Here is an 18,588-nt window from a genome sequence, read left to right as displayed (position 1 = left end):
GAAAAAGAGAGCAAACTAAAAAAAGATAGAAGCAAAAGAAAGATAGCTGGACTGATGAATAGATTTTTTTTTCTTGTTTGGGAAATTTAGACCCGTACCATGGTAATACTTTGTTTTTATAGATATAAGCTAATGCCCTAAGGGAGGCTATCCATGTACCATATAATAATAATAATAATAATAATAATAATAATGATACATTTACATAATAAAAGTTAATTTAAATAATTTAATTTAAATGATTTTGTTTTAATAATAATGATAATGATAATAATAATAATAGTAATAATAATAATAATAATAATAATAATAATAATAAGTTTACATAATATTAATTTTATTTGTATTTTATTCATTTATTTTATCCTATGTGGGAAATTTAGACATGTGCCATGGTAATACTTTGTCTATCAGAGTACCATGTAATATAATAATAATAATAATTTAAATTATTTTGTTTTGACGTCTAGTGATGAAGTGCAGCGTCACTCTGGCTTGTGCCTGTGCATATATATAATTTTAGTTTTTGCTTTTTTCTACTTTATTTTAATTATTAATTTTAATTTACAGTTTTATTCAGTTATTTTATCCTATGTGGGAAATTTAGACATGTGCATGGCAATACTTTGTTTTATAGATAAACGATAAGACCCTTAATGTAGGATATCTATCAGATTACCATTAATATTAATATTAAATCCAATTGAACGTTAATGATTTTGTTTTATGTCATTTTTATATATATTTATTTTATTATACTTTAATCTCCTCTGGCAGTCAGGTCTTCTGCAGTTTAATGACAGCAGTTTTAGATGGTTATATTAAATGCTAATCAAAATAAGAGGGCTCACCACACCAAAGTGTGAAACTCCACAGCACAACAACGCTCTCATTATTGCTCTTGGCCGACACTCAGAAAAACAGGTGATGATGCCAAGGAATACTCGCCCACAGATAGATCTACACACTGAGTACCACTGGAGCCCAATGACACACCAGAGGCCTAATCGCCGACGCAAGGCAATGTGGAAGTCTCGAAATAGCACAATTTGGTAACCTTTACGTCATCTGAACTGGAGAGGAAGGTTTTTACGGCCGGCTCCAGTGGTGGCAGAATGCTGGGAATGTGGGTTAATCGTTGAGCTCTTGCACATGTGGAATGGCGCTCGCCGAACATGGAAACAGATGGGGTTCGTTTATGTTGCACCCCCGCTTGTGTCCCGTGGACATTGTCATACTTCCGTTTGGCAGAACAAAAAGAACAGACGCACACGTACACGCTCGACAATCCTCTCCAAATGTGCTGGTTAAGTGGTAACACCTGTGGCGAGGGTCCAGATTGCTTGAAAACAGACCTGACTGCTTAGCAAGTTCTTTACTGGGTGGTTGATAATTACTGGCTCCTTTTAAAACACAGAGCAGAGAGAATTAAGAGGTCGCAGGTCACATCAAGTCAAGAATCCTTGTTTTTTTCCCATTTTTCTTGTCTGTTTGGTCTCCTTCTTTTGAATATTTTGAACCTGTAGTATTACACACATGATTTTAAGGGGTAACAGGGCAGGACACTGTTACACTGAAGCTTAGTATTCCGTCTTAACCATTTGTTCAGATCACTAACCCTTACTATAAGCAACAGTAATAATGATGATTACCTAAATGAAGCAAAATAGGGATTGTTTGCTTCAGATGTGTATCTTTATGTAACTACAGTAACTCTCCGACTATAGTATTTTGTGTTTGGGTTGTGAGTCATTCAGCCTCCAGGGCTGAGTCCACTCCTGTGTCATGAGGATTTTGCTGTTTGATTAACAGATGACTGTTGTAAATGTCCAGTATTTCTTAACCACATGGAATGTGAAAAATATTGTCGTATCAGATGCTAAAACCATGCTGCTTCGATGTTTACTATGGTGTTTAATGAATGCCGTATTCATATAGCATGATATGTGCATGATCATTTTAAAGAATACCTTGATAGTACAATTGCATATGTCCATTAAACCATGGTTTTACTATGATAATTGTTAAAAAAATGTATATTTATGTCTAAATTTATGTTTGTGTGTGTAGGATGCCGTCTGCTAGCACCATGACTGGCGGGAGAGCACTGCTGCTCTGTACAAACACAGAGGACTGCATCTACCAATCAGCAAACGGGTATGTACAACTAAGTGACTGAGTCTCCTTTAATTTCCCGCTAATTTGTTGTTTTACGCATGTAATTTCTGCAGCCCTAGTGTTTCAACAACTGACAAGGTCTGTGTCCTACTATAGATGTTATTACCTAATGTAGGTCTAATATAGGTGGTATTCCAGCAATTTCTTTACTGTTTCAGTAAACAACACTGTTTCAGTGTTTCAGTTTCAGTACTCATCATAGGATGACTTGCTTATGTTGAAGTGTTTCTATTTATAAGTTGCTTTGGATGAAAACGTCTGCTAAATTAATAGCCTAGATGTTTTTGTAAGTTCATAAGAACTTTTAGTCCATGCTTAAGAAGTTTCCCGGCAAACAGACTGTGCCACATCCCTCATTCACTATGGTATTAAAACTAAACCTGTCCAGTAACGTTAACACTGATAGACTTCATAAACATCCGCAGGTGGGATATTAAGGATGATTTTGGGACAAGCCTAACTGTGAAAGTTATTTTTACTGAAAGCTAATTAAACTCCTGGCACTGCCAACCCTTGGTGGGTTGGAATGCCACATTGTGTTAGTACAAGCTTTAAAACCTGCAGAAAAATGGGCGAAATGAGTGAGCTCATTTTAATGAAGTCTTGTCGGTAAAGTGAGTATCTTCAGCCAGATCCTGAGCAAACATGGTCAAAGCAGAGAGAGCTCTGCTATCATCAAATGCTATTTCTTCGGCTTACGATGTCCTTAACCCTGTTAGCTCATCTTGATGAGGAGACTTTGGCTTTTATCCTTGCTGATGATGGATGATGTACTATCCAAGAGTTTGAGCAGGCCTATTCCTAAAGGCAACGAGAAAGATCAATCACATATTTTGTCCTACACACTCGTTATTTTCCTCTTTCCTAACTCCTCTCACCCCCTGTCTCTCCCTCGTTCCCTATTTCTCTCGCTTCTTTTCTTCGGATTTTTGGAGCTTGACCTACTTTTTTCTCTTGGCAGCCTTGAGCTTCATGAAATGAGATACATTAGCCAGAAAGAATGAAAAAAAAGAACATGCCAAAAGAAAGTTGTTGAAAGCTTATTTGAATTTTCTGAGAGCCAATAGTTTGTATTTGAAAAGTGGAATCACTGTTTGGAGGCATACTGGGGAAGATATTCTCCTCTGAAACTCTGTGAAGCTTAGCATACACACAAAGTTTGTAGATTCACATTTCCTCTGTTTGTTTGTTGGCGCAGTGTCATTGGATGGAATCCAAAGATGTGTTTATGAGCCAGTTAATGAAAGAAAAATGCACGACTGTCACTTGAACTTTGCCCTATTGGTGGAAACTCGTTTGGTCAAACATTCACAGAGGAGTTTTGTTTTCAGGTGGACTTGAGGCAAAATCATAACCTTCAATTCGATTTGCTGATGGTGATTCACTTGTGCAGTGAAAGGCTTGGGTTTTCTGTCCACAGAGGAAAGAAACAAACTGCCTGCAAGTCCATTTGCATCTCATTTGAATGTTATATTTAAAAAGTCATTTTAATTAATTGTACCATTAAAAGTCTAGACAACGCAATTAATACCAATGTGGAAACTTTGAACACTTTTGGTTCATGCTGAATACTGACTGTAATTTGGTGGTTGTGTGAGATTAGTTGGTAATTGGTAATTCTGAAAATGTCATTTTGAATGAACGATGCTTTGAAATGTGAACTTTAAATGCACAGACTCTATAATTGCTATCTAATCACTTAATGAGTGTCAGACACTCTTGATGTCTTTAGCATCTTTCCTGTGGTCTCTTCAGGCTCCACTGCTGCGGATTGAAGCTTGACCAGGCCCAATCTGTGGTGCTTCAGCGGTCAGACCTGTGTGGGGTCAGGGACAGTCTCTCGTCTCTGAGCAACCTCAACCGAAGCCCAGGAGACACCATCATGCTCGCCCACAAGAGTCCCTCCAATCCTCGGCCCATTGAAAATGGTCTGGGAGGTTGCAGCAAGTCTCCCAAGACTCCCTTAGGACTTAAAAGCACTGCCAGCATTCGGGACAAGATATCCCAATGGGAAGGTAAAACAGAGACCACCGGGTCAAACACCCAAACAGCGGGACTGAAGGAGACTGAAAGTGGAAAGAAGAAGTTACAGCCGGAAGTGCAAAGGAAAGACAGTAAGCGACTTTCCAACTGGGAGAGACAGAACTGTGGCAAAGAGAACGGTAGTAAGTTTGGAGAACCTTTGCACATTTCTGAGGGACTTGTGAAGGAAAAGGAATGGATTTTGGACAAAGGCCCATTGGGGAGAACAACAGAAACTGGTCAGGACAAAAAGTTGGTGTTGACGCACATTAAAAAACTTGAGCAAGCGATGAAGGAGACTCCTTCCAAATCATCCTTGTCTATGCCAGGCAATTACTTCTGCCCAGCTTCCAAAGAGGAGCAGGAAGAAGCAGAGAAGAGGGCAGCAGAGCCAATCTTTGGGACTGTGGATGTTGTGAGATCCGGCAGCCGTATTCGAAGTCAGGACTCCGAGAACGTCTACAGTGAACCTGGAGCTCCTTCCATTAACCCTTTGCCAAAACCCCAAAGAACATTTCAACACCACACGCAGACAAACAACCCTGCGGCCAATCACGGTTTCGTCAAGGGTAAACGAAATCTTCCCCCTTTACCTTCCATACCTCCCCCACCCCTTCCATCCTGTCCTCCACCACAAGGGGCCTGTAGAAGACCTTCCGGACGAGCTCGAGACACTAATAACAGGTAAGAAGACTGATATTTGATGCCAGTGTCACTTTAAGAATGAGCTGAAGGACTGGATTGCATCTGGTGCATTTGTACCTCACTTGGGTATCTAACCAATAACAAAGTCCTTTTAGTAAGCAAGCCAGTCTACTTGGTGGCCATCTTTGTGTCGTCTCTAGGCACCTACATTCAGTTTTGCACAACTGGTACAACTCCTATCTATTTGAAATGGAAGCACTGAATACTCCAAAAGTGTTGGCCAAGTCACCAATATAGTTCGACCAAAATGGTATCATGTCAAGTCATCTCAAGTCAAGCTAAATCAATCATGTGCGTAGAGACCAGGCAATGCCTTTGCCAATTTTCAAGTAGCTTGTCTACTCCTTCCCTTACGAAAAAGAAGTTTATTCAAGTGTGCTATTAGTATACTTCTTTTGAACTAAAGAATAGGAAAGTATACTTTTAGTCTACTTTTTATGTACTTCTCAGAAATGGGCTTTATGTACTTCTCAGAAATATACTTAAAATGACATTTAAGTATACTTGGCTTATAGCCTACTTAGAAAAAGTCTAAATATATTTGAGCTATACTTGTGTTCCTAGAATCTGTGTTTTCATTGTTATACTGTAGGGGGCGCTAGTACACATTTTTTGTACAGAATTTCCAAAAAACACAAGTGAAGAAGAAACCGAAACAACAGATGCTTCCACATGTAATCTAACACGATCATCAGACATAAAACAGCATCAAAACTGTGTAAAGTTGATGTTATGTCGACCAATGAAGAGGTAATAATGACTGTCAAGCTTTGGGGTGTTGATCGACTCTATCTACATTTTGATTATCGTTCTGAATCCAATTCATATTATTTTTTCAGCTTTTTGTTCAAAATGTTGTTTATTTTTATTTTATTTTTTTATTATTATTTATGAAACTTACCCACATTCAAGTGTTTAAAAAAAGAATGCATGAAGCTAGAATAAAATGTTTTTGTTTACAAGCAGATACCCTGTTCTTTCTTTTGGTGTTTTGTATGTTCAGATATTTATATAACAAAATATATACAAATTAATATCTAAATAGGGACATAGTAGTATACTTAAAGTATGATGTAAAGTTCACTTAAAGAAAACTTACGAGTATACTTGCAGTATAAAACTACTAAACTAGTAGTTTACTAAGACTATACTTCAAAGTGTACTAAAAATGCTACTACAAGTATTTAATTAGAAAACTATCAGTATTCATATAAGTTCACTTTTAGTATAGTTGCAGTACAAGCTAAAAATATTGTTGTAAACTAGTTGTGTACTTAAAGTTTACTACTGTTATACTTAAAGTATACTTAAAAGTATACTTTTATATATAAGAAAGTGGGCCAATTTAGTCCCAAGGAGTATTGAAATAGTACACTTAGAAGTATACTACTAGTACACTGATATTTGTATACTTACTACATAAAGTATACTTAAAATATACTTGAACTTTACTTAAGTATACTTAATAAAATAAACTTGAAGTATACTACTTTTTGGTAAGGGTTATACTATCTCAGCCTAATGTGAGGGCTAATTTTAAGACTATTTTAAGCTAATTTTTATTTTTATTTTCAGTGAATCATCAGTAGTGTCTTTCTTCAATCCACCTTCCATAGTTTTTGATGTATTACTTTGGAAGCTTAATAGATCCATACAGTGAATTTGTCAGGATTTAAAAACCTGTAATTCCTCATCTCATATTGCTGTCTGTGGTACAACTATTCCATACGTAAACATGCTCGCTGGAGAAACGGCTTGTGGACTGAAAGAACCCCACAAATTTAGTAGCCTGCCATTTGATTTTTATGTCACACTAATAAATCTTTTGAAACCAAGACTCCCCTAAAGGATTACTGTCCTCAGTCTTTATGGGGATGCTGTTTTAATGGTAGTATTTATCAGTCTAGCCCATCTTTGAAAAAACGTTTTTAACTTTCGGTATTGTGATGCAATCTTAATCTTGTGGCCTCTCTATGTGGAGGGGGTCTGTTTTTAATCTAAGATTATGCCAAAATCCAATCATGTAAGTCTTGTTGTTCCAGTGGACCTTCAGTTCTTCAATTTCCTGTGGACTTAATTGGTTCCTTCTTGGTCTTTCTCATTCTCTTAATGAAGTTTTATTTGTATTTGTTGATTCTGCAGGAAGTCCTACGAGTTTGAAGATCTTCTACAGTCTTCAGCAGAAGGTTGTCGAGCTGATCTCTATGAGCTGTCTAAGCTAGGCCTCACTCGCACTTTATCAGAGGAGAATGTCTACGAGGATATCCTAGGTAACACAATGCATTGCAGCACAATGGTGCCAGGTAAAACCTGGCTGACTCTTTGACTATGCACCTGACAGAGCAATTACCCAGAAGCCTAGGAGCTTGAAACTTTAATAAGGACAAAATTGAGACAACGCCATCACAAACATTGGTGTTGCTTTGCTCAACCTCACCAGTGGTCCACTATGTTTGGGTTACCCCTCATCAGTCTTCTGCAGAGCATGATGTCTTATCTGTGTCTAGGAAAAATAGAGTTTGAGTGGACTTTCTTGACTTTCCAAAGCCAGTTTATTTTGTTGTCCTAACTATGTTTGGTTAGTTTAGTAGCGTTTTATTAGCATCTTAATTAGCATAGCTATTTCCCTGCTCTCTGCAACCCTATCAGACTTGCAGCCATAACCCAAAAAGACGGAGAACCACAAATCTGGAAAGTATAGCTTTCTTATTGAACTTTGATCATCTGTGATTATATAAATCTGTAGCCTTACTAGCAAGACCAAGTTAAATTTGTCTACGCAATCATCCTTCTTCCTTCTAATGGTTAAGGTTGTGTCTAATTATATAATAGCACTTTCCAATAATGGAAGATTTACCATTGATCTTGCGTTTCTCTATCTGCTCTGGCCAGTAGCAATCATTTTAATGGCTTTGAACGTGGAGCGTAGCGTACGTTCTCTTGTGTTCTAGAACTGGATGTCCCAACATCATAAACTGTCTTCCCACCAGACGCATCTGGTGGATGAATCGACAGAGGCTTTCTGCATCTGTAAAAAACACCCGTCTTCCGCTCAAACATTTTTCTTGTCCCCCTCTCTTTCTCTCTGGCTCATTCGTTCTTCGCACAAACCAAGATAGATTTTGCTAGGAGTTTGTCTTCTTGTTAACACCACTGGTGATGCCACATGCAGCTTATGAGGTTTGCATGGGTTCCCTGGCAATCTTTCAAACATCTGGAAAGGAATACAAAAGCAACCAAACACATGACGTCAGTTCGAAATTTCTTTGCAGAAAAGCAGGACTAAATCAGTCAGTGTTGACAATGGGGAATTAACAAAAATATGCCCACGTTAGCTAGCACCACTGACTGTCAGCAAACATGATTTATGACTTGTTATTATGGAAGAAATAAATTTAGTTTTTTTAAATAGAAATCTAAACTGTTTTATTTGGTAGGAAACAGCAAATTTGTAAATTTACTTTTTATGTTTTGAAATATGAGAGGTGTTTTTCTTTGCTAAGGTCACTGCTATGATGCTAGGTTGTTGTGAGTGGTTGCCAGGGCATTGCTATGCTGTTGCTAGGGTGTTCTGAGTAGTTGCTAGGTGGGTTCTTAATGAAATCCTTTTTTGCGAATCCGTTTCGAGCTACATTCAGAAATCCTTAGATTTCAGAAAGTTAGAAATCCTTTTCAAATCGAATTTCTGGAAATGCATTTCAGTCTGACCGCTCAGATCGGATTTTGCATAGCTTTTTCACATTCTCACGCCACGTAAAAAGTAAACACCACAGAAATTGTTTGTAGAAAACATGCTGAACGTCCTTGCAGAAACAAAGTTGTGTTGTTGCAAATCGCAAGTCATCGGAAAATGACAATATACTGCTAGTCTACCCACCTCTTAAGAGTTTTGAGACTGGCAGCCACACATGCAGCTTCCTGAACCTTTCTGCCAATGCCTCATAAGACGTAATATTGTATCCCTTATTATAATTAGGGATGCATGATATTATCGGAACGTTATCGATATCGGCCGATAATGGCTTAAAATGCAAATATCGGCCCGATATGAAAAATTATGCCGATATGCCTTGCCGATAAGATGAGTAACTCGCATGTGCTCAGGGTGTGATAGCGATAAGATCACGTCAGCAGTGTGGTCATTCTTGAAGCTAACTTTTTCCTGAATGATGATTAGATTCACTGTTTTGAGCATTTCATCTGAGAATGCGAGTACAGAATGACGCATCCGTTGTGCCATAGAGTCAACACTTACTAGCAACTGCAGCAGCGGCAGCAACAGCCTCCCCTGGATCCTAATGCCCGTTCAGTAAGGCATTTTATTTACTTAGAGGGCGCTGTTGAACTACTTGTAATAAAATTAAAGTAAAATACACAAATAACATTAAGATTGTTTTTCTGATTAAATAAAGCAGTAATTGATGTCATAAAATCACAAATATGGTTTGATTTAAAGGTCAGAAGATATAGCTTACATGAATAAAAATCACAAACAAGACACTTGTAAATTAAATAATATATATATATATATACAGATTTATTCATTAATGTGTAATATGTTTTTTTTTCAAACGGATTATGAAAATTTAAATGCAAGGAGATTTTCAGAATTTGTACAACTCTTTTGCTTTAGACCATCTACAAATGTTAAATATTGAAATAAAATGTTAAGGATCGCTTTATAGTAATTTTCAAAGCTTTCAATGTACTCTCATTATAAAAGAACTTCATTGTTTATTTAATTCTCAAAAGTAAGTTTTTGTTAAAAACTAATCAAAATGAAAAATTATTTATTTATAATCTCTGTACAGAAGAGACTTGGTGTTGTTTGCAAACAAAAGGAAATATATCAGTATCGGTATTGGCTATCGGCCAAAATGAGTTGAAAAATATCGACATATCGGATATCGGCAAAAATCCAATATCGTGCATCCCTAATTATAATCCATCGCGACTACAGCATGTTGTAAGAGAACATCTGTATTGCAAACTGTATTGCTCTTATTGTTGTTTTTAGCGAAGACATACCAGCATAACGTCATTGGCATAGAAACCAATGTAGATATTGAGTAAAATGAAAGAGCGCCATAGACACTCAAATCTGAATTGAGCAGTTGCAGTCAATCATTTAGATCGGATTCCAATCAGATATGAATAAAAATCGGATTTGGACTGACAGTCTGAACATCTTAATTTGGTTTTTCATCACTCAATATGGTTTGAGACCCATTTTTTAATGTAAATCTGAATTTTTTTTTACTTGTTTTATCGTCCGCCAGTTGTAAATCATCTCTCCTTAACAAGACAAATTAATTAAGGCTTGATTGAAATAAAATGCTGCAATGCTAATCAATGTTTAGCATTAGGATTTTGAAAAGTGGCTAAGCAAGCACCACTAATAATCTTGCATATATTTTCCCTCCCAAAGACCCTCCATCGAAGGAGAACCCATATGAAGACATAGAGTTGGAAAGTCGCTGTCTTGGGAGCAAGTATCCCGTTCTTTCTTCCCCTTCCTCTCCCATTCCTGACACCCCATCCAAGGTATTCATACTGCATTCCTGATTAATTGTTTCCATGAGTTCTCCATATGTATCGGCATAGACTACTGACATTTAGAGCTTTTTCCCCCCCAAAATTCAATATTTCACATACTTGAGGCCCGTTGACACCAAGGACGATAACTACAATGATAGCTATAAAGTTTTAATAATCATTCTAATTTTAGGAGGATAGCGAAGTCTGAAGTCCACAACTATAACGACAATGACACAGAGGAACGATATAATTGGAATCAGTTTCAGAAAGATTTTTTTCCCAGCTGATGGATGATAAAAACATTGACAAGCCAATCAGAATCCATCCTGCTTTAAAGAGCTTGAGCATTTAAAGCGGCAGATGACAAAACTGTAACGCACACTTAGAATAAACAGAACGGTATCGTGTGTTGATGTAGATGCTAATATAGTTATAATTATAATTGTATATCGTTCTTGGTGTGAACGGGCCTTTATACATGAAAAAAACAAATCTATATATGGGCTACTTTTCAGCCTCTTTTATTATATTGAAAAGAGCAGCTAGTACATTCTGCAAAACATCTACTTTTGTGTCCCATGGAAGATTGAAAGTCATACAAGTTTGGAATGACATGATGACAACGTAAGCAATTGACTCTGAATTATTTGTTTTCATTGACAGCTCCCCTCCAAGCCTGGCTTCTTCAGGCAGAATTCAGAGCGACGTAGTTTCAAGCTATTGGAACTGCGCAAGACCGGCAGAGATGGCGGCATCGCGTCCCCGTCACGGGTCAGCCCTCCATCAACACCCAGCAGCCCGGATGACACCCCGTGTCTGTCGGGGGACCCTTACAACCGACGGCGGAGGAAAATCCCAAAGGTACTGTCAAAATAGAGGCCCAGTCAGTGTAATCCTTGATTTATCAGTGACTTATGGTTCTGGTCTGCCGCTGACTGAGACACTGGCCCTTCGGCATCCTTCCACTGCTAATAAAAATACAAGAAAAATGTGACAGGCGGATGAGACACCTAAGAATAATCTGAAAAATGGAGGAAAAAGTAATTTCCTTCAGAACTCCTTTGCGAAAGGCTTGGAAGGGCTGTCTCTGATAAAGCAACAGCCATGACTGTTTTCTTTTTCAACAGATGGTGCAGAAAATCAACGGCATCTTTGAGGCCCGAAGGGGAAAGAAGAGGATGAAAAGGGTCTCACAGTCAACCGAGTCCAGTTCAGGAAGAGGTTTGTGAGGGCAACATTATATGTTAGCTAAATTTAGACCTACTTTTTCCTGTTTAAAGGAATAGTGCATCCAGTTTGCTCATCCTTGTCATTTTCTTTTTCATTTAATTTATTACATGCATATATATATATATATATATATATATATATATATATAATTTGTGAATATGTATTTATTTTTTACTTTTTATTCTGTTTGTTAATTTGTTTCATTCCATTGCGCAACCCAGAAAATTGGTTTATACTCTTTTTTTGAAAATTCCAAAGGTACCGTCCAAAAAGGGGCCCAGTCAGTGTAATCCTTAACTTATCAGTGATTTATGGTTCTGGTCCGCCGCTGACTGAGATGCTGGCCCTTCGACATCCTTCCACTGCTAATAAAAATACAAGAAAAATGTGACAGGCGGATGAGACACCTAAGAATAATCTGAAAAATGGAGGAAAAAGTAATTTCCTTCAGAACTCCTTTGCGAAAGGCTTGGAAGGGCTGTCTCTGATAAAGCAACAGCCATGACTGTTTTCTTTTTCAACAGATGGTGCAGAAAATCAACGGCATCTTTGAGGCCCGAAGGGGAAAGAAGAGGATGAAAAGGGTCTCACAGTCAACCGAGTCCAGTTCAGGAAGAGGTTTGTGAGGGCAACATTATATGTTAGCTAAATTTAGACCTACTTTTTCCTGTTTAAAGGAATAGTGCATTCAGTTTGCTCACCCTTGTCATTTTCTTTTTCATTTAATTGACTTATATATATGTGTATAACTATATATATATATATTTTATTTTTTTTTATTTTTTTTTTATTTATCTATATATATTATATTCTGTTAATTAATTTGTGATCCTTTTCATTGCGCAACCCAGATATACTGATATTTTATGTAATTATTTATTTAGTTATTTATTTCTTTATTTTCAATACATGTTTTATATTGAATTGTAAGAATTATAGTCTTTATGCATTGCATGTCTCTTGGATAATAGTGTGATGACCGTATTTGTTGCACCTAGAGAGTTACAGCCTAATCCACGTGCATTGCATTGTGGGACAGTCCGGGCCCGAGCCACATGTGCATCCACTTAGCTTTATGGACACGTTTACAGTTTTGGGTCAGTTGCGCTTGACCCATTTTTCCAGGGATGATAGAATTATGTTACGTTATAGGATACACATGTGCATCCAAGCATGAAATATGTCTCTGTGAATACCTGCATACTGATTCTCTAGTGACCTTTGACCTCTCTCTCTCTTCTCCGGTATAGTGACGGACGAAAACAGCGAGTCTGAAAGTGACACAGAGGAGAAACTAAAGGGTAAGATGTCCTTCAGGCCTTAACGTCTACGGCTTAATGTCAGATACCACTGAATTTCAAGTTTACATTAAAGTCCGTGTAAAGCAATGTGTTTTACGTGTTTAGAAACAATTCTCTGAACTGCCTTTACACAGACTTTAAAGGAATAGTTCAACCAAAAATGAATATGTACTCACCCTCAGGCCATCCAAGATGTAGATGAGTTTGTTTCTTCATCAGATTTGTAGAAATGTAGCATTGCATCACTTGCTCACCAATGGATGTGAATGGGTGCCGTCAGAATGAGAGTCCAAACAGCTGATAAAAACATCACAATAATCCACAAGTAATCCACACCACTCCAGTCCATCAGTTAATGTCTTGTGAAGCCAAAAGCTGCGTGTTTGTAAGAAGCAAATCCATCATTAAGACATTTTATCTTCAAATGGTTTCTTCTGGCCAAAATATGAGTCCATAATTCATAATAACAATAACACGTTCTCCTGTTGTCCAACCTACATATTTGTTTAGAACTGTTTTGGCTTGTAAACAGTGTTTGATCTGAGCATATTTCTCTCCTGATTCAGATGAGACGACTTTTTCACTGAAGAAAGCAGTATTATTGATCAAGGACGTATTTTAATCGAAAGTGATGGTTTGAAGTTAAAAACGCCTTGATGGATTTGCTTCTTACAAACACGCAGCTTTTGGCTTCACAAGACATTAACTGATGGACTGGAGTGGTGTGGATTACTTGTGATGTTTTTATCAGCTGTTTGGACTCTCATTCTGACGGCACCCATTCACATCCATTGGTGAGCAAGTGATGCAATGCTACATTTCTCCAAATCTGATGAAGAAACAAACTCATCTACATCTCGGATGACCTTTTCAGCAAATTTTAATTTTTGTGTGAACTGTTCTTTTAATATAGTTACAATGAATTCTATGGGGAAAGACGTCATGCTTTTCTGTTTATCCTTCCTCCTCATCATCATCTGTTTTAGCTCACAGTCAGAGATTAGTGTCGGTCCAGTCTATGTTGAGGCAAACCGGTCGATATCGCACTCTGGAGCGAGACTTGATGGAACTTCAGGAGAGGAAGTTGTTTGAGTACTTCCTGGTTGTGGCTCTTCATAAGACCAAAGCAGGTGTCCCGTATTTACCAGAAGTCACTCAGCAGTTCCCTCTTAAGGTACAAACATTTTTCTTCCAACAGCATGTACTACAGAACAAATATGATCTATTTGGGCCTAAAAGATCAGCACGAGACGTTCATGCATCTGTGTTCCTGATTCTTTTCCCTCGTTAGTTGGAACGAAGCTTCAAGTTTATGCGAGAGGCTGAAGACCAGCTGAAAGTCATTCCGCAGTTCTGTTTCCCTGACGCTAAAGACTGGGCACCTGTGGACAATTTCCCCAGGTATCGTATCCACATGATTTACAGCCCCACAAATCAACCTCTTTTTGTGCTGTTTGGGAATCATTTGCTCATTGGAATTGAATTGAATGTGTTCTTTATAGTGAAACATTCTCGTTTGTCTTAACCGGAGAAGATGGGAGCCGAAGATTTGGCTACTGTCGACGTTTACTGGTGAGCTGCTCTTTATTTCTCATTTTGCAGAAAACATTTATTCAAAATAATGAGATTTACATTTACTACAGGCTGGATATTTATTACGAAACATGTATGAAATATTAATGGGCTTTGAAATGAAATAACTAATTGCTTATCAAATACTACACAGTATATGCTGCCTATTTTGTTTAAAAAAGCAATGTTTCAAATTGTAGCATTTTACATTTTTGTCACATATTGTTGCATTTGAGTGACTTCTAGTCAACAGTTAGAAATAAGTGTTATAAAACGGAGAGTTCCGGTGCTTGATTCTGATTGGCTGAGCCACGTTCGAAGCTGTTGTAAATTACTCTACAAACACACACCTTTGTTTACTTCTGTGTGTTGCTCTGCAACCACTTTGTAGCAACCACAACTGTTTCTGAGGAACTACATTGTTTGGTGGAAGAATACTGTTTTTATTAATATCATTACACTTTATTTGCTCTGTTTATTTATAGCCCAGCGGTAAAGGAAGGCGTCTACCTGAAGTCTACTGCATTGTGAGCAGACTGGGCTGTTTTGAGCTGTTCTCTAAGGTAATTCATCTGACCTTTGAACTCTGCATCAGGCTCGGTGTGCATCTGTTATCTTGTGTGTGTCTCTGTGTTGGTGCTTTTGTCAGTATGCAAATATCCTCAATAATCTGAGGTGAGATTCTAAATTTGGCTGCAAAGAATGTTGACTGATTTTTGTCAAGCAGAACATCCTTGTTCGTCCTGAAACAACATTCCTATCAAGAACCTAGATATGAAGGATAGGGAAAGGGGTGAGGGTTAGACTAAAGGCGTTCTTATCAACCTGTCAATTCCCTCTGATGGTTAGTCAGGACTTTGTGTGTTTAACATGTTGATTCCGGAAGTAGATTCCGGAAGTGCTTTTTTTATTTTATTATATTTTATTTAAATTATTTTTAGTGGTAATCAACATTAAGCCATAGACTTTAATGCCTGTTGGGCCTCTTACCTTAAAGATTTTATTTTGTTTTATTTTATTTTATTTTACTTTACTTTACTTTACTTTACTTTACTTTACTTTACTTTACTTTATTTTATTTTATTAAATATATTTTATATTTTATAATATTTTATAATATTTAAAATATTTTATTTATTTAAATTTAAATATTTTTTTTTTTAATCAAATGAAAAAAAAATATTTTCAATGGTAATCAACATAATACATGCTTTTTAAAATGATTTAATTTTATTCTCTTTTTTTTCATTTGGTGTTTAGTTTTTTAGTTTTATTTTAATTAATTTATTTTTTATTACAATGATAAAAAGAAAATGTCTTCTTATTATTGTTATTATTATTTATGTATTTATTTATTCTGAACTATGTTGAAAAATGGGCAAAAAATGTATTAAAAAATATTTTTAGTACAGTGATAAACTGACAATAAGTGTTGTTATTCTCATTGGTATTATTATTATATTTATTTATTTTGAATAACGTGTAAGGGGCAAAAATGAATAAAACAGTGGTTAAACAAACCCCTTTAGATTCAGGACATCAAAATCACGACAGATCATCCATGAGGTGTACGCTGATGTCTGTCTGATGTAGATCCTGGATGAGGTAGAGAAGCGACGAGCCATGTCCCCAGCGCTGGTCCAGCCTTTTATGAGAGGAATAATGGAGGCTCCGTTCCCAGCGCCGGGCAGAACCATCAGCATTAAGAACTTTCTGCCGGGTTCAGGAACAGAGGTCAGTATATAAAAGGCCTTGCAAGTGGCTGAAAATAATTTCTGGAATTCTACATTGAACGTTTCGACATGACAGATGAGTCTCAAAGCTAGTCGCGTTTCTCTCTCTCCTTCTGTAGGTGATAGAATTATGTCGGCCTTCAGATTCCCGTCTGGAGCATGTGGATTTCGAGTGTTTGTTTTCCTCTCTGAGCTTGCGTCTGCTTCTGCGGGTGTTTGCTTCTCTTCTGCTGGAGCGAAGGGTCATCTTCACCGCGGATAAACTCAGGTATGACCCTTTTACACCTGCTGCCACTTCCAGTAATGTTTTCAGTATCTCGACCAGCGATATAACCGAGTTTAGAACCCTTGCTTTGATACAGAGGTTGATTGACAGGCGAGTAGGCGGTGCTTGTTCTGGATGTCCACTTGTGTAAATGGTCAAATAAATAAACGTGTGTTTGTGCGTGAACCCAAAAGAGGACAAGGGAAGAATGAAAAGATATGACACGGCAAGAGGGGAAAAAGTGCAGCTTGTGGAACCGTTTTTCACAGCTCAAGACAGATATGGAAAAAATGCTGTTGTGTTATATAGTCGCCTTGGGAACAAAAGTCAACCCCAGTGTTTTTTTTTTTCTATGGAAAAAACTGAGAGACTAGTGCTCACATGACGTTCTGGGCCTGTAACGAGAGCCGGGTCTCTTCTTAGGGATCATCAAAGCAGCATCCTCCCTAAAAAGAGCGTTTGAGATGGTGTTGAGCAAGATGAGCTGGCGAAATATATCTCCTCCCACAGTTGATGGACACAGGAAGAGATTACTGACACAAGAATCCTATTATGTGTCGTCCCTCAAATAAATCTGTGTCCTAATAAGTAAAGATTGAGTTTTAGTGGATGGAAACAGCTCTTCACAGACTGAAGACATCAAGATTACAGAGCAAAAATAGCTGTTAAAAAATAATAAATAAAATAATGCATTCAGTGAAAACAAGTGAAAATGTTACACACTGCCATTAAAAATTTATTTTTTTTATTTTATTTTTGATTACAATGATAAACTGATAATAATGATTGTTTTTCTCATTGTTATTATTATTGTTATTACATATTTTGAACAATGTTGAATAATAACATTGGATTATTTTTTTTATTTTATTTGAATTTTTTTGATAACAATGATAAACTGATAATAATGATTGTTTTTCTCATTGTTATTATTATTGTTATTACTTTGAACAATGTTTAATAATAATTTAATTTAATTTAATAATAATAATTTTATTTGAATTTATTTTATATTTATTTGAATAAAAATAAAAAAAATGTTATAACAATGATAAACTGATAATAATTATTGTTGATTGTTCTTATTGTTCTTGTTGTTATTATTGCTTCCAATCTGCTAATGGAAAAATATTATATTTACATTTTTTTTTTAAACACATTTTTTAATCTTAATGGGTGACTTGAGTCTTATTTCACTCCAAATTCATCTAGCAATTATTTTGGCTAATATCCTAAATTTTGTGTTTCCAATTAAATATTTTCTTCATAGTAATGAAAAAAAATAAACATTATTATTATTTTTTAATTAAAATATTAATTTTTTTGTGCAGTAATGAAAATTTGGAGAGAAAATGTGCTCAGGGAAATGTCACAATGCAAAAATCATAATTGTCCTAAAATAGCTTTTTATAAAAAATATTATTGTTATTTCTTGTATTGTTTAATTTCTGCAGCATTTAAAGGTATTCAAAGAATGAGCAATGGCAAACACTGATGCCAGCTTTAGCAAACAGCACTGATTGATTCTTCTTTGCTTCCATCTGCTGGTGTAAATGTGTCAGCACAGTCATGATTAGCTCTGACTCTTTCTCTTTAGCACCCTCTCTAAATGTTGTCATGCCATGGTGGCTCTGCTGTACCCGTTCACCTGGCAGCACACGTACATCCCGGTCCTGCCGCCGTCCATGATGGACATCGTCTGTACACCGACCCCCTTCATAGTCGGGCTGCTCTCCAGCTCTCTGGCCCGTCTCAAAGAGCTCCCGCTAGAGGAGGTGAGACACCACGAATGCATTCAATAGTACACAATTTCTGCAGTATGTCAGTATGTAAGACTGTATGAATTAATAATCATTAACATATACATGTGTATATATATATATATATATATATATATATCACAAAATTGCAAAATGTACTTTCTTCTGTATACTGTATTCTTATTTAATAGTAAGTGCGACAGTATGCAGGTCACCATACTTGGCAACACGTCCTTTCCTTTCCTTTCCTTTCCTTTCCTTTCCCTTCCTTTCCTTTCCCTTCC

At 36.7% G+C, this 18,588-nt stretch overlaps 1 protein-coding gene across 1 annotated transcript in view; it reads left to right on the top strand.

The window, feature by feature from the left end:
* LOC107701048 (DENN domain-containing protein 2A-like) overlaps positions 1–18,588 on the top strand; it is a 26,145-nt gene that overhangs the window by 2,405 nt on the left and 5,152 nt on the right. The window contains exons 2-15 of the mRNA XM_016502964.1: positions 2,071–2,157; positions 3,934–4,884; positions 7,048–7,175; positions 10,334–10,449; positions 11,107–11,304; positions 11,571–11,664; positions 12,924–12,974; positions 13,961–14,148; positions 14,266–14,375; positions 14,477–14,546; positions 15,032–15,109; positions 16,140–16,280; positions 16,399–16,547; positions 18,142–18,319. Coding sequence (XP_016358450.1) covers positions 2,072–2,157; positions 3,934–4,884; positions 7,048–7,175; positions 10,334–10,449; positions 11,107–11,304; positions 11,571–11,664; positions 12,924–12,974; positions 13,961–14,148; positions 14,266–14,375; positions 14,477–14,546; positions 15,032–15,109; positions 16,140–16,280; positions 16,399–16,547; positions 18,142–18,319 — 2,538 coding nt within the window. The 5' untranslated portion in view covers position 2,071. The remainder of the gene's footprint in view (positions 1–2,070; positions 2,158–3,933; positions 4,885–7,047; positions 7,176–10,333; positions 10,450–11,106; positions 11,305–11,570; positions 11,665–12,923; positions 12,975–13,960; positions 14,149–14,265; positions 14,376–14,476; positions 14,547–15,031; positions 15,110–16,139; positions 16,281–16,398; positions 16,548–18,141; positions 18,320–18,588) is intronic.

The sequence above is a fragment of the Sinocyclocheilus anshuiensis genome, unplaced genomic scaffold (genome assembly GCF_001515605.1).
Source record: "Sinocyclocheilus anshuiensis isolate Anshui unplaced genomic scaffold, SAMN03320099.WGS_v1.1 scaffold1468, whole genome shotgun sequence".
NCBI classification, from domain to species: domain Eukaryota; kingdom Metazoa; phylum Chordata; class Actinopteri; order Cypriniformes; family Cyprinidae; genus Sinocyclocheilus; species Sinocyclocheilus anshuiensis.
Note: the sequence above shows the minus strand (reverse complement) of the source record. Positions and strands in the feature narration are given on the sequence as shown.